The sequence below is a fragment of the Natrix helvetica genome (assembly GCF_964273705.1).
Source record: "Natrix helvetica genome assembly, chromosome: 3".
Classification (NCBI taxonomy): domain Eukaryota; kingdom Metazoa; phylum Chordata; class Lepidosauria; order Squamata; family Natricidae; genus Natrix; species Natrix helvetica.
In genome coordinates this window covers 146,340,835-146,358,238 of record NC_138549.1, presented here as the reverse complement: position 1 = coordinate 146,358,238, position 17,404 = coordinate 146,340,835, and the positions used below count along the sequence as shown (strand labels likewise).

Here is a 17,404-nt window from a genome sequence, read left to right as displayed (position 1 = left end):
GTACTGCCTATTCCATCCAGGTTTTGTATTCTTCCTCCCCCTCTGGCACTGGTTGTATCCCTGAAAAGATACGTCGTTTCTTGTACCCAGCTCCCACACAGTAGTTGCCAGTCAGGGTTTGAATGGGTGTCAGTTTCCCCATGACCTGTGCAGATCATGCCTCTGCTGCCCCTATGATGATTGAGGTGTGTGTTTCCTCTTGACGGCTTAATGTCTCTACTGAAGGCATGGCCCATTGGGTTGGGTGTATCACCCTTACCCTGGTGTCCTGAGTCAATTGAAGGCTCTCAACCCCAAAGCACTCTGGGACTCTTCTCTTCCATTCCAATAGCACATAAAAGTGAGCGAAGTCCCTGTCCATCTTTGTATCAACCACATATACCCTTTGGTCTGGAGCAAGGATCCTCACTGCCTGTAAAATTCGCTCTTCTGACAAAACATTCCCAGGGATGTCAATTGCTAGACTCATCTTTATTTCACTGTTCTGTTCCTCACACCACTTAGTGACAGCAGTGGAGTCCATTTTGCTCACTTTGCTCATGCTCCTGTATGGGACCACCACCACCTCCGCTTATGGAGGAGGGCTAGAAGGATATCCAGGACGAGCCCCCAAATGTAGCCCTTAACCTTGAAAAGGCCGCTGGAGTCTGGGTTCTTCTGGCCCTTTCGTATGGCTGCCAGTCCAACCTAGTTCCTCTCTGATGCACCTCTACTTGCCAGGGTCATGTGATGGGGTGGTGGTCAGCCTCCTCTCAACAGGCAAGTCACAGATGGGGTGGTAGCCAGGTTACTAGTTGGAGCCTCTTTCTCTATCTTCACTTTCTATTCAACTGTCTGTTGGGCTTTTGTTCCACAGCCTCAGCTCCTTCGTTGTTTCTCTGCTTTCCTTCAGGTTTGCTTCACGGAAGCCTCTGCTATCCTATACTCTTCTCTCCCTCAGGATTGACCCATAGAATCCTCTGCTATAGTATTCTATTTTTTCCTTCAGCCTTGGCTCACCCTCCTCTCTCTCTCTCTTCCATCCCAGGCCAGTTCCTCCTTCCTCTCCTTGCCCTCCTCCTGTCTCCTCCCCTTCCTCCCAAACTCTCCATTTATTCCCTCCCCCCTGCTACATACGTAAGTGCATTTTTAAATAATTACTACTTGTTTCTGAATGTCATTCTTTAGCAGAATGGTAGATAAAAAAGCATACATATATAATATATGTTTTGCATACATAAAAGTTTCCTACTTTTAAATATTTTTTTCAAAAGTAGTCATAACCAGAATAATACATTTTTGAAATACTAAAACAAGCTAAAACTATATTACTATAATTTGTATGATCATAGCATTTTCAGAATATTTGGTATGCTTCCCTTGTTCTTAATTTGGATTTCAGCCTTACTGTGTATACTTTCTAAATAAGAAAATATAGAGGGTAGCTTAATTATGTACCACTTATACTTTGGAGGTAATTGGAATACTTCTACTTTTTTAAAAAGTAGTTTGATACTGCTTACTGCCAAGATATTTATTATCATATACTGGATGTGAATTTGCCAGCTTTAACGAAGCAAAGTTATGATTGCTTACTAGTACCCAGCTCCTTAAGCAACTTTTGTTCAAGGGATGATAGGGGATAACTGCACAGCATTTCCTTGAATTCATGCATCTTGAAATTTATTTATTTTTATTAGAATCATCCAAATTGTACATATGCATGTGTACAAATATGTATATGTATATCCAGAAAAATCCACACATACATAAACACACCTTTTCACTTTTCACTTTCAGAACACACACACAGACACACACACACAGACACACACTCACAAACACACACATGAAATACTTGAAGATGCAAGTAGAGTTGAAAGAAAGATAAATTATCCCCCCCCCCCAGTTTTTCTTCAAAATTGTTTGATTATTTTAGGCATCCCAGGAATAAGATAATAGAAAAAGGGTGTGTTTTTTTCATTGTAATATTCTAAGTAAAGTGACATTTTATATTTAGATTGATTTCCTGTTGGGTAAATCTAGTCTCAACCTAAATAAGAAACAACTTATAATTAAGTAATAGTAATTGTAATGAAAGAGAATACTGTAGATGATTTTTTAAAATTATTATATATCCTTTTCAGAAAGGCTACCATGAGATTCGAGAAATTCGTCAATTCCACTTCACTAGCTGGCCAGACCATGGGGTTCCTTGTTATGCTACAGGTCTCTTGGGCTTTGTTCGACAAGTGAAGTTTCTCAATCCACCAGATGCAGGACCTGTTGTTGTGCACTGCAGGTACAAACTTTGTTTCCATCTGTCATTTCTTTTCATCCGTTTTCTCCAGTGCTGCTTATTTCCTTAGCTTACTAGTCATTCCACTATCCTAGATAGAATGAATGTTGCATTATCCAAAATCTTATCATACAACAAATCTGCAAATGTCTACAGAGATTCTCAGTCATCCAGGTCATGGTTGTTCCAAAGATGCTTTTTTCAAGAAGCAACTGAACTTTGTTTTTTTTTTTTCTTTGAAAACATTCCACTTCAGAGCTGAAGAAGCTTCTTGGATGGGAAGTGGGACATCTTTAAAAAAACAGAGTCCAATTGCCTCTTGAAAAAGCACTTTTGGGACAGACCAAAAGTCTGCATTTATTTCTCACATTAGATCCACTGCTGATCAATTTCTGTTTCAAAAAATATATATAGTTTGTCCCAAGCAAATAGAATAATTTTTTCATGATTCCATTGTGATTATAAGTATACATTTTTAGCAGATACATAACCTTTGACTCCTATGTAGAAGACTAGATTGGATATTGTTCAGTATCTTCCTGAGTAGGGTGCTAAAACTACTGTATTTCATGTGCGTTCTCAGCATTATTAGCGTTCATTTCTCAATACAATATTATGTTTAAATGTAAATCTGATAGAAGCATTTTCTATTGTAACATAGTTTTAAAGCATATTACATATAAATAATGTTCTAAAAGTAGATAGACAACTTGATCCTGATCCCAGTAGATAATTTTCTGAAGATGTTTCTTCTTAATTTTAAATGACCCACATGTACCTAACCTTTTATTTGTTAAGTGTTGAAATAACAATATCCAATATTATAATGATGGCAAAAAATTCCCTGAAGTTTTACAGTCACTCAATAGTGAGATGGATGGCATATAAATTTAATAAATGAATAAGATGTTTCCTGGGGTAGTTGGAACAACCAGGTTAGGGTTGCAAACATTCAGAATGTCATCTATTGGTCATCTGATTATTTTTGGATAGTATGGGTCAATACTGAAGAATACATTTAAGTATGTTAATTTTATATTTATTACAATTCTGAATAGCAGAAAAGTGAATTAAAGAGAATGAAATGCCGTATATTCATTAAGATGATACCAATTTCCTTCCTAGATCTAGTTCAATCAGGTCGATAATAGTTCATACTCTAGTCACATCCCATGGATTTTGCAGTATTTCGTTTAGCTGCATTTTCATCATACCCAGGAAAGGACATTGTATGTTCTTTCCTGTTTGCAGAATGATATTTCACAGTGGGAGAAAGGAGACAGGGAAGATGATTTGCATTTAGAAGCAAATCATTTTTTTCCTGTCCAACCTGAACAACCCTGCATGGCAGAAATAGAAGGTGAAATTCTTTTCCGGTGAGACTCGCTGGTTGCCATTGTGAGTCAATCAAGGGTGAAAGTTTTGGTAGAAGCAGTGGAAATACCTAGTGTTGTGCAATTTTAGAAGATTAATTCTCTGTAGCACTGACTGCTGACCCTAACTTGGAAAACTTTCAGCAGTCAGCAACCATTTATATGCACAGCAATGACTAAATTCCCCCTTAACTAGTAAGGGCAGGAATTCTCATGCCATCAATTGTTCCATATCAAGTTTGTATTCTGCTTCATTAAATCTTAAATAAGCCAGTTTTTAGAAATGGCCAAAGAGTTAATTTGGATTTTATTCATGTAATAATTTATTGTCATCCTGAGTTATTTTTAGGAATCCAACAATTTAAAGAATAAAATATGCAGAGTTTTTTTCCCACTGAGAATCAAACTATACCATTAGTAACTTTGCAATAGTGACCATTTGTATTCCTTTGGATTGTGAGGTTTTAAATTAACCAGCACAATTCTCTGCAGTTTTTCTTCTTCTTCTGGTATTTAAATTCAAATATGCTTCAAATGAAAGCATTTTATTTAAATGTGATTTTAGTATATTTAAAGCTGATTGTGTGAACAAAATGTATTTGTGGAATATATGGTATCTAATAAATAAACTTGAATTACAAAATTAGGACTTCAGGGGGAAAGTTATAGCTCAGCCTTTTTCTTTACATATTCTTTTTATGTGTGCAGAAAAGCCTTTTTCTTTTCCCTTCATTTTTAACTGCTATCTCAACATTCAGTGTGCAAATTGGATTCCCTGTATGCCAGATAAAGTTGGAACAGTACTTCTGCAGGACATACATTCCTGAAAGATTACAACACTCGGAACTCCAAATAACTTGGACATTTTTACAGACATTTTAACATTTAGATTGTCAAATTAGTGAAAAGTTGGCATTTTGAGATCAGACTTTATTTCCTTCCCCCACAAATAACCTGCCTACTCTTCAAGGGCCAAAGTGCAGAAGTAAATATGCAGATTTTTATAGTCATATCACTTCTGAAATAAACAAGAAACTTGCTTAAAACAAAGAAAGAGAAAAGATGACTGTTTCAAATAATATAGCTCATCTCTCTTCCATCATGTTTCATTTAAGACAAAGGCAAGAGTCAAGCTTCATTTTTTTAAAATTGTACGCCTTCTTTCTTTCTCTCAGTAGCTTTTTTACTTCCTTTTTTCCTTAATTTTGCAGCTTTGCAAAGGGAAGCTGAAATAGGCAGTAAAGCTCAGATCTTTGTAGCAAAGAGGGACTAAAGGAAAAAAAATACAACTGCATTTGCACCATATATCCTCACTGCAAACACCCTCACTGTTAACGTTTTTCCATGGTTCATTGATGAGATCCTTGTTCTGGTTTCCATTTCTCTTTCAGTGCTGGTGCTGGGAGAACAGGGTGCTTTATTGCCATAGACATCATGCTTGACATGGCAGAAAACGAAGGTGTGGTGGATATATTTAATTGTGTGAGAGAGTTGCGATCTCAGAGAGTTAACCTGGTGCAGACAGAGGTATCCTTTTTTTGGTTCTCTTAATTTTTAGCCTATTCCTAAGCAAAAGTTCAGTACTTTCAGATGGATGTAAATTGAATAAAATAGAATAAAAGATAATCTTATGAAAATATATGTTATTTCAAAATATTTTCAGCACACTAGCTTAATTTTAATAAACTATGTTAGCTTAATTTAGTAACCTTGCTTTCCATGATGTAAAATACTTCTAAGCTCAATTATTGCTTAAGGATACATACATACATACATACATACATACATACATACATACATACATACATACACACACACACACACACACACACACACACACACACACCAATGGTGGGTTCCGGATCCCGGTGCAACAGGTATGGTACAACAGGGCCAGCTGTCCACCACATGCACACGTGCAGCATGCGTGCAGCATGTGCATGCGTACTTACCACCTGTGATGCTCCAGCTGCTCGGCGGAGAGTCGCGCAGGTGCCATACGCTCTGTGCACATGCGCAAAAGCCCTGATGGGCTCAAATACAGGTAAGGAGGGTAGGTGGGCCCTCTGGAGCACCGTACCGGAATGGTAGCTGGTGCTTCCAGCAGGCACCGGTACGCCTGTACCGGTCATATCCCACCACTGATACATACTTATCATTTTTTTTGCTAAAATTCTTACAGAAACGGAAGTACCATTGTAGAAAAGTTATCTTTCCCAAATGCCACTTTTAAAATATATATGCATATATATCAAACAGCATGCTTTATAATAATGGCCAACATTATATTCCGAGTCTATTTTTCATTGAAATAGTTAACCCGTATCAGTTTTCATGAACTGAAATATAATCAGCACTATAAGCGCTTTCCTAGATTTCTCTAACTATCTAAGATTCAAGTAAATTCTATAACACAGTGCACTTTGAGGTTATTTTATAAGACTCAGGGGTTGAAGTCTTTAGAATCAAGGTTAGAATTTTAAATTATGTTGATTCTTTCTACTTGTGAAGCTGGAGAAGTCTTTTTGGAGTTGGGCAGCCTAGAAATTCAATCAATCAACCAGTCAATAAATAAATAAAGACAGCTTATGATCTTCTAGTACAAGTTCATTCAGATATATTTATTGATCAGGGAACTATGATTGTGTTCATTCTCCTTCTGGCAAATGATTGATTATATTAATGAGTAAAATAAGTCAGTCTGCTTAACGAACAATAAAACTAGACAGAGTATTTCATGGTTAGAATAGTTCATGTAATCAAATTCTGTCTTCATTTAAAATATTGAGGATTTAGACCTAGCAATTTATTCAACCATGTACACAGTATCAAATGGCATGAAGGTAGATGCCTCTGCAGATTAGACATAAACAACTATGATAAAATAGATTAAGCTCTAACCAAAATAAGCACATTTTCAATAGTTTTTATCTGCTGTATTGGTGATGACTGTATTGAAAATGAGGATATGCTCCCTCTGGATTTAATTTGTCCAGAGAGGTGGGGGGAGAGAATCCTTCTTGTGCATCCAATGGTAAACTGTAAACACTTCACACATTGTACACTTTTGTTGGATCAAGAAAGTGTTTTTTCTTGTTGATCTGAAGTTCTTAGAAGTTTCATTAAAGTAAAAGACATTGCAATTGCTTCTGAAGGCCCCGATTATGATGATCAATTAACTTTTTTGATATGTAGGAACAGTATGTGTTTGTTCATGATGCCATTCTGGAAGCGTGCCTTTGTGGCAACACTGCCATTCCTGTTTGTGAATTCAGATCTATATACTACAACATCAGCAGATTGGATCCACAGACAAATTCCAGCCAGATAAAAGATGAATTCCAGGTAAGGTAATGGATAAATAATGTTCCCTATATATCCTCAGTCATAGAAAATCATGGCTTTTATAGAGATTACAAGAGGTTTTAAGGGTTATTCAGGATTTTCTCAAAGAAGAAGTGAACTCTATAAACTCCAAAATCCTTTTTGGGTTAACGTCCATCCCAGCAAAGACCAGTGTGGACTTTTCCCATTTATATGAAATTGACAAAGACATCAAAGAAATTGACAAGGGGTCCAAAATGCCTTTCACAGTCTGCATCAGAAAAAAAAATACTCAGGATCATAATTCAGGATCCTCTTGGCTCCAAAAATGTTTCTGGACAAGAGCCAACCTTCCTCCACTATTTTTTCTTAGAATATTCTATTTATCTCTTCATTTGACAAAGTCTCTCCTCTGTATACAAAGGTGTCATTTACAATAATGTCCACATGAAAGTGTCCAATTGTGCTTGAAAATGACTTGGAAGCTACTGCTGGTTAAGAGTGCAGTGGCATGAGCAATGATAGACTTGCACTACATGCCCATTTCCCTGCTGTCTTGCAAGCTGCACTGACTACCAAGTGGCTTCTAAATACAAATTAAGTTATTGGTTGTTACTATTAAAGCCCTAGATCCTGATTACTTGAGGGAATGTCTTCCTCCATCTATTTTCACAGTACAGGTTATCTAGAATGGACATTGTCAGGTTCCAATTAATGTACCCATCACAAATCAAACTCTGAGACATTCCGGATCCTCAAAGAACAACACTAAAGGTTCCTGCACTTTCCACCCCACTTAAAGTAAAGATTTCTCATTTTTCCAAAACAATATGCCATACTGTCCAATTGGGATAAGGGCTGGTTGCTTGATGACTTCTCTCCTCCTTCTCTGCCGAACCAGGTATTGGAATGTATCTGACACATCTTAACTCAGCTTAACTATGTTTTTTTGGCTGAAGACTCCATCTACTTCTGCTCTCTCCCTTCAGCTCCAAACTGTGTGAACCTGAATTCATGTGAGAATAACCCATTATAGAAACAAATTCTCCACCAGAAAGGAACCAGCCACTGTCAGCTTGACAGACACATTCCAGTTGCCATCAATTAAGCAGTTTCATCTTATGGGACCTAGAAAGGATGGCAATGACGCTCACTGATGGGCCCTCATCAGTAGAATGCTACCTTCCCAGAGATTCATACTTCACTTTCTTGGCTTTCTACAAATCGCTTAAGACCTGATTGTCCTATTAGGTTGATTATTGGGGGCTTTGCACTTGGGATGATCAGTCAGCTATCTTTTTTTCCCCCTTTTTCCTTCTTTATCTGTACATTTCCTGAGGTGCTATAGAGTCAGGCAGCCTCAAAATTAATCATATAAATAATGTAATAAGCAGGGATTTGATAAGATATTTCATAGATAGATGCAAATGTACAAGTAAGCCTTTCATTTCATTTCCTATCTCTCCAGAAAATGATTACAAAACGCCTGGCTAGGAAAGCTTATGTCTAGAAGCATGTGATCTTTGTCAAATAATTGATATACACAATTATCCAGTTCACATTGTTTGGAAAAAGAGAAAAGCCAAAGGAAATGGGTCAGGATATTTCCAAGTTAATTTTGGGTGAGCCTTAAGTGTCTCATCCATCTTTACACATAAGATACATGATTTTAAATCATGAAAAAGAAATGAGAGATAAGAAACTAAATTTGAGATGAAACTTTCTAGTCACAAGACTAAAATTGCAAAACTCAATCATGAAAATATAGGTAGGAAACGTGACTGCTTCCAAATATGCATGATAGATGTTTCCATCATTATTACAAAAATTGCAAACCATACTTAGATATCAGAGTTATACTGCTAAAAGGTGTTTATATGAGAATGTTATAGATTAACCATTCAGATTAGTTATTTCTTGATTTTTAGTTCTAGTTTGTCTTAAGTGTTTGCTTTGATCAATGTTCTGAGCTATGCTCATATTGCTTTACTTTCATATTGCATTATTGAAAAGTTGCAATTCTATGACTCAGAGAAAATATGATTAAAAGCCCCCACCTGCTCCATCTTTATACTTGTCAGGCTCCATGCTAAGATTTGATGGTAAATCACAGCTTTTCCCCATGCTTAACCCAACAATTGATTGCCTACTGCAATAAAAAATAAGTTAGAGCCAATAGATATGTACTGTATATGCACACACCTCTCCTTTTCTCTCCTGTAAGCAAAAAGGGTCAGTCTTTTTATGGCCTTGAGGTATGGCTAAAAGATATTTAATGATCATTTCTAGCCTAGGAATCACTGGGTCCCAACTTGCAATACATTTTGGTATGCTCTCCTTCACTTCCATTAGTCTGCAGGTGTCAGGTGTTTCTCCCTAGTCCTCCTCCTAATTCTGAACAGCAATAGTGTCTTTCCTTATCTCTTTTGACTGAAGCAAATAATATTTCCTGCCTTTCATGCTCCTCTGTGCCTTTGTTCTTCTAACACTGGACAGTAGGAAGGAATTAAGAATGTGAGAAAACAAAAATGGGGAAAACACCTGTGAGAAGCTTCATGTAATCAGAACAGACATTTATTAGGTACCATATTTTATACCTTTAAGGAGATGGAGCCAATACTGCAAAGCTTCCACTGATGCCCAAAACGTTTTGTTAAAATCATTGTAGTTATTTTTGGCAGGAAGAAGTTGCCTGGAAGCAAATTCCCAGTGAAGTTGTCCTCAAATTTTGGAGCAGATAGTAGAAGCTTCCAAATGGAAATCAAAATAATCAACCAATACAATTAGGTGATAGTGGATCTGTGCAAGGGAATATGGCCTATAATGTGAATGTTGTTTGAGTTTAAGAAATCCTTATTGGACATTGAAATCTCTTGACAAAAAATAAGAACTTTGCCTTTCTGTAAGTTCTCACTATAAAATCATTTAGACAAGCTAGGTATGCATTTGATTGATAGTGGTGAGAATTTATATTCAAGAAATAAGATTGAGTATGCAACGGTTCTATTAATGACTATATTTGGCCGGTAAGATACCAGGGTGCATTTGCTGAAGGAATGTAGATGGTTGAGTGCTTACACAAGGGAGTGCCTTAGTAGGATTTACTGTGTGAAGTAACCAGGTCCTCCAGAAAAAGACATTGGTCTTTTGTGCATGAACCTAACCTGTTTTTGGCAAATAGTGAGTTGTTTATTCCCAGATGCATTGGTTCAGCTTCTAAAATCTCACAAGTATAATGAGAAGTCAAGGGAACAGAACAGTGGTGACTTTCTTTCCTGACTATTCTGCAGCATTGTATCACATCTTCAACTGGTGCCCAAGCAAATTAAATGCTGTCATATTCTCTGCAGTGCATTGACAAATGGGTTTGTCTTGTGTTTCTTCTGACAGTCCCTCCCTGAATCGGTCAGTTAAGCATTCCAGCCCACATGCTGAAATAACAACTGAAACTCAGCAGCATATTCTTGCACTGAATGCTTATTTTTTTTCAAGTGATGGATTTCATAGTCAGCAGGCATTTGTTTGAGTGAATTATCAAAGTTAAAATGTGATCATGCTATTAAATTAGTAGAAAAGTTGTCCAAATCTAGAATCTGCAAAATCAGTAGGGAGGGCATTCCCTCACAATTATTAATCTAATCATTATAGGAGGATAAGTATGTTAATCTCACCAAATATCAGCAAGAATCTATTAGCACTTATTCAGAATAACAAATTTTATTAAAAAGCATAAGCCTTGTTTAATTGTAGCTCATCTGATTCATAGAACAGTTCAATTGACATAGGATTTAAACTGGGATGAGGCAAGGTGGTGCAAGAAAGGTAGTTAAGCAGGTTACATGCAAGATGAAATACCTTGAAAATTTTTGATGTATGTGTGTTGTGCGGTCTCTCTCCCTCTATAGTGCTGATAAAGTTTTGTTGTTCCAAAACCGCTACCTTGAGATCTATAATCAAGTTTCTTGGGAAATTAAAATGCACCAATATGACTTTGTCCTTGTTTTAACTCCTGATATTAAACATGTCTATTAATTGTTTTGCACAAATTCTTGCCTGGTTGTCCAATGTGGAATAAGAGGAGATTGCTGACAGAGAACAACATTTATCTAATTAAAGGGAGCACATGTGGCATAAATGTGCCTCCAATTTTGATTGCCAAGCTGTTTGGGTGTATGATGACACTGTTGGTGTAAATGTGGGACATCTGGTTTGTTGCAAGGCACGATTCCCCATGGTTAGCATCATTGTTTGTTGTTGGTGAGAATCTGTTTCAGGCTGTATCAATATAAGTAAGTTTGGATAAGCCTAAGAACGTAGTCACCACAGCTAGAATCCCAAAGAACAAATTAATACTAAATGTCAGATAGATAAAGCTTTCTTAATAAAAATAATATCAGTAGAAACAATACAGTTAGTAAGAGAAGCTCAGATGCACCAAAGGCAGGAGAGGCTACTCATAATCACTTGTGTCTGTGCTTAGGGGCCTTTAGTGCATGCATTTATAGACTTGGGCACTCTCCTTCGATCTGGTATTAATAAATGGTGTGAGAATGATTAATCATCAAGTGGGTATTTCAGCATTCATATCAGTAAAAAGTCTGTGGGAACAAGCATTATTGCTTGCTTCCTAAGCTGAAAGTGGGAAATTGATCAAAGGGAAATGGAAAGCCAGTTATGTGGCTAGCAAGACCAGAGGGTTAACTGCCTTGTTAGTTAGAGCAGTCAGGTCAATTGCATTGTTAGCACAAGGGCAGTTATGCTGTTAGAGTCTAGAATGGATAAGAAGGGAAAACAGCAAGCTCATTGTCCCTGCTTCACATTGTACAGAGTGGCTTTCTTTGGAGAAAAGAAGAAAGTGGTAAGGACAAGCTAGCTTGACCAAGCCAAAATTTTGGCATTGATCAACTATATGGAATAATAATTACTGGGCTATAGCTTATTGGTATATTTTGTGAATTTGATTGATAGGAAAGCTATCTGGTCTCAGGGACATAGCGTTCACATTGTATGAGCAAGACAATAAATTGGATCCCCATTGTGCAAGAAGCCTGATATTGATGTCAAGATGGCTTCATCAGCTCCAGCAATGACTGCAAAGAGTTGTAATGTATAGATATCACCACCAGCCATGAAAGATTCTGGGACACACTCTTGCCTAATTGGGGCTACATGTGGTCCTTTGTTTTGTTCCGGTTGATTGTGATCAGTTGGGGTTTGGAGAGGGGAGGGAGAGTGTTTCTGAGATCGGATTAAGCATGGGTGATTTGGAGCCTTAAAGAATAGTTAGTAAATTTGTTAGAGGGTCAGTAACCCCAATTAAATTCTTAGTTTTGTTTTTTGTATGTTTTTTTTAACACAACCTTTCTTTCCTGTAGAGTAGGGGCAGGCTTAGTGGTTTGGCTTTATACCTGGTCTCAGCACTACATTACAAATGTTCACATTCTTAATTTCCTATTCAGTCTTGATAAAATACTCTCAAGGTACTAATGCAGCATTTAGATTGAGTGTACTTTTACAATCTATTGAAGTTCTGTAACAATATAATGTCACTTGTGGCAGTTTAACAAAATATACTATCATCAAATTGTTTGGCTTTGTTTATGTTATCACATTAATTATTTGGATAATTAATAATGAATTTTTAGAAAGATTTGACTTTTTCTAAATAGTTTCAAAATGAGTTCAGCAGAAGTCACCCATCGCTAAGCTCAAACCATCTGGTGATCTGTAAGTCTTCTGAATTACTCAGTCTATCACCATTTTAAACACATCTTTCATTAACAATCTGCATTATGACTCATGTTCTATTTTTGTAATGTACATACCATATTTGTGTACATACTGTGCTTTTAAAACACACGGTTTGGCATAGATTTGACTGTTTCTAATAATATAATAATAATAATATGAATTTATTAGCCGCTCCCTTTCCAAGTAGGACTCGGGGCGGCGTACAATGGAGCATATAAAACATAGAAGATGTATAAAAAACACATAGACATACATACATACAAAACACATATACACATACACGGACACGGACACGGAGGAGGTAACAAATTACATCATATAGACAGTTAAAAATCAGCATTAAAATACCCCAATTGTAAGAACCCAATATGCAATTAAAAAATTTAACATTTAAAAGACAATTTAAAAACAGTTAGGAGGAATAAGAGAAATTACGATTGAGCCAGGCCAGATAATTGAAAGAGGTGGGTCTTCAGCTGTACACGGAAGGAGCGGAGATCGGAAGTAATCCTGATGTCACGGGGGAGGTCATTCCACAGGGCTGGGCCCATCACAGAGAAGGCTCTGCTCCTGGGTGTCGCCCCCAGGAACTGTCTAAAATGTTTAGATGCTGGTTCCTTGAAGAATTCTTGTGCACATTAAGTGAATGGCCACAAAGATTAACAGGAAGAGACTTACAGTAGCACTAATAGGCCCAGGTTTGTTTATAGTTTATAGCTAACAGAACAATTTAGGACTGCAGGCATGGTGAATGTTGATTTATCGGATTAGTGAGAAGGAAATATTGCCAAATCATTAAGAGGCCAACAATCTATCCATTTGTATGATGGAGCTTACCATGCGCATCCTGGCAAAGGAAAGATCATTACAAGGGATTTAAGGTTGTGCATTTTGCCAGATTGCTGCCTGATGGGGCTCCATCAAAAGGATTTAATGGTATGTATTCTAGCATAAAAGCTTTCAAGAGCAGGGGGGAATGTAAATCTAGCTATAACATGCATCAAATCTTGCTGAGATCATAGATTTAAATATCACATGTTTTGTCAAGATGAAGTTTCTGGTTTCAACATTTAGGATCCCCATTTCTCTAGATAAAAGAGTAAATGAATGCTACTCAATGTAGTGCTAGACTGATAAATTTCATGATATGTGGGGGACGTTAATCCATTAATGGCTGTATAATTTCATAGATGAAAGATTATATGACAGGTTAAGAATTACTGAAGGCACCAAATGCACTCATTTTTCAGCTGAAACAGACTGTCAGTTGTATTTAACTGCTGTCTTATAAAGATGCTGTTTCACATCTTTTTCTACCATGGTGCCCTGAAATTGCCTTCTTCTTTCCAGCCAATGATTATTAAGGCTTAAGTTGTCCTTAACTGTACCCATAAAAGAAGTATCCCCCCACCAAAAAAACACAGTTGCAAGATTTTTTAAAAATGGACATTTCTCTGCTCATGTTGGGTGACCTGTAGAGTTTGGATTTAGCTGGACACATATTAGACATTTCAGGGTGATAGAGGCTCTTCTTTAATTCCCAGAATCCTAGCTCAATTACTACCCTTATTTTTGACATTGCAGAAGCCTAGGAAGTAGATCTCCCCTTTCTGCAAAGTGGTGGAAGGTTTTGATTTTTTAATTCATGTGATTTTACTCGATGTGCAGAAACAGCAATGGGAGCTCCTACTGCTTCTGCAAGACTGATGTGGGGCTGCTGCTCTATAAAGTGGACTTGTGCAATTGTACAACAGTGTCAAATCCATGCTCAGTTTCCATCTTTTAATATATTTGCACATAGATTATGTGTGAGCAATGGGTGGAAACGAAATCAGTAAGAGAAGCAACCTAGAACAAAGGAGAAATTTCCTGACAGAACAATTTATTAGTGGAACAACTTGCCTCCAAAAGATGTAAACACTCCAACACTGGAAGTTTTTAAGAAGAGATTGAATAACCATTTCTCTGAAATGGTATAGGGCAGTGACCTTTTTTGGATCATGTGCCAAAAGTGGGGGAAGAAAAAGGGGGGTTATGTGTGGGCGTGCCCACACCCATTATGCTATGCACGCAATCCCAGCAGGCATGCAAGCGCGACCCCAGCACACATGCACGCGTGACCAGCACCCTCCCCCTCCTCTTTTGGCATGCTTTTTTTTTTGCCCTCCCCAGGCTCTAGAGCATGATGGCGAACCTATGGCACACATGCCACAGGTGGCACGCGGAGCCATTTGTCAGGGCACATGAAGCGCTGCCCTGTCAGCTGGCCAGCGCGCATGCGTGCACTGGCCAGCTAAGTTCACCCTTTTTTAAAGCCATTTTTTGCCCTCCCCAGGCTCCAGAGGTTTTATAGGAGCCAGGGGAGGGCGAAAAGAGCCTCCCTCGCCCTTTCGGAGGCCTTCGGAATGCTTAAAATGACCCTCCGAGCAAACCGGAAGTCACTTTAGGTTTGCTCAGAGGGTCGTTTTGCGCGCTCCAAAGGCGTTAGGGAAGCCTCCGGACGGTCCCTGAAGCCTCCGGAGGACCTCTGGGGGGCAGGGGAGGCTCTTTTCGCCCTCCCCAGGCTCCTATAACGCCTCTGGAGCCTGGGGAGGGCAAAAAAAGCATGTAAAAATGGGGGAGCGCATTGGGCACGCATGTGCACTGGGGTCACGCATTGCATTATGGGTGCGGCACGCCTGCACACCACCCCCTGCACTCCCCCCACTTGTGGCACGCGAGCCAAAAAAGGTTTGCCATCGCTGCTCTAGAGGCTTTCAAGGAGCCTGGGGAGGGTGAAAACAGCCTTCTCCTCCCCTCTGGAGGCCCTCTGGAGGCTTCAGGAGGCTTCCTGAAAAAGAAGGCTGGCCAGCATACGCATGCACATGCGCGTTGGAGCTGACAGGGCAATGCCTGGCATCCTCTAACAAATGTCTCCATGTGCCACCTGTGGCATGTGTGCCATAGGTTCGCCGTCACGGGTATAGGGTTTCTTGCGTAAGGAGGGGGTTGGACTAGAAGACCTCCAAGGTCCCTTCCAACTCTGTTATTCTATTCTATTGATTTTGTGAACCCGTGCTCTTCTCAGGTCCCTTCTTTATCAAAGAAAAGGCTCAGGAGTTCCTAGTCATCAGAAACTATACATCATCAGTGCTAGTGGATATAGGTTTTGTTTCCTATTTATATACAATATGTTGCCAGGCCAATGTTGGTGGGGGTGGGGTTTTTCTCCTTGATAGTTCCTTGATTAGAGTATTGTTTTCTGCTTGGTTGTTTCTTTGATGCTAATCCCTGTTTATCTAGATGTAGGATGCTGGAGGTGCTCTTCTTTTTATGTCCTTAACTTTTTTTAGTACCTCTTTTAAATCCTATTGTCTACTAGGCTAAACATGTGCAATAATCAGGAAAGGATTTTCCATATGCAAAAAAGCAGGAGGAGGAGGAATTCAGGATTCAGAAAAAGAGAAGGAATGGTCACCCAAAAAAACTTTTCCCACTGTCTAACTTCCATGCATATAAGAAATAGCATAGGAGATCTTGACTTCAAATCTCTCATATCACATAACATTCTTAATTCTTCTAGCCCCTGCCCAGGTTAGCGAGAGTGATTTTTTTCCCTGATAGATGGTGACATTTGGGGGGGGGGAGTAGAAACAAAGCAAATCACTTTTCTTAACTTGTCATGTAATAAATCTATAAAGTAGTAAAACTCTCTGGCCTTGTTACTGAGGCAGAAAGGGGCATAATTTCTGCCACCTGAAGATTGGAGGTAAGAATTTTATCATGGCCAGGAAAAAAAATTCTTAGATGGTAAAAAGTGACTAAATGCAATTTTCTTGACCATATTATTCAATTTTTTTACAACTTGAATTGTCTTTAAACAGTCTGCAAAGAAAAGTATTCAAAAATCTGTATTTTATAGTTCCAGTTTTGATTATCGAAACTATCAGTCACTAGGAAAGTTCTGGATTCTCTCCCCCCCCCCCTTCTTCCTGTATACTTGTATGGTGGGTTTTGTAAATTCACATTTTGAAAGGACTTCAGAATTTAGTCTACCTACTATGGAAAAGAATGTAGTATTTATTTTTCATATTTAAACCCATGTATTCTCAGAAAAGATGGCCTGATGCAATATACAACTTTAAGTGGTAACAACAATAGCAATAGCACTTATATACTGCTTCACAGTGTTCACATCCTCTCTAAACAGTTCACAGAGTCAGCATATTACCCCCAACAGTTTTACCGACCTCATAAGATGGGAAACTGAGTCAACCTTGAGCCGTTCAGGATCGAACTTCTGGCAGTTGGCAGAGTTAGCTTGCAATACTGCATTCTAACCACGGGGCCACCACAGCTTAGCAATAATAAAACTATTTTCAACACAAACAAAAAAAAAAACCAATAAAACCTTACCTCACATTGTTAAAACAACCAATGATACTTGACAACATGTATAATTCAGGAAAGAAGTGCAAGCTTATAAAAATACGTTTCTAAACTATGTTTAAAGTGATCAGAGAGGGTAAAGATTGTAATGGGGACAAAATACATTGTCCTGGGGCTCCAGACCTATTTGATTCCTTCTTGGGCAGCCTTTTTAGTAGACACTTGGTGAGTAGACAAGATGAGTAGGACGTAAAGTCACATCTTTAGCAAGTTTAATATTAATTGGTCCCTGATTTTACTCCAAATACAG

At 38.2% G+C, this 17,404-nt stretch overlaps 1 protein-coding gene across 1 annotated transcript in view; it reads left to right on the top strand.

The window, feature by feature from the left end:
- PTPRT (protein tyrosine phosphatase receptor type T) overlaps positions 1 to 17,404 on the top strand; it is a 703,069-nt gene that overhangs the window by 670,371 nt on the left and 15,294 nt on the right. Inside the window, exons 24-26 of the mRNA XM_081949356.1 lie at positions 2,127 to 2,281; positions 5,043 to 5,178; positions 6,847 to 6,996. Coding sequence (XP_081805482.1) covers positions 2,127 to 2,281; positions 5,043 to 5,178; positions 6,847 to 6,996 — 441 coding nt within the window. The remainder of the gene's footprint in view (positions 1 to 2,126; positions 2,282 to 5,042; positions 5,179 to 6,846; positions 6,997 to 17,404) is intronic.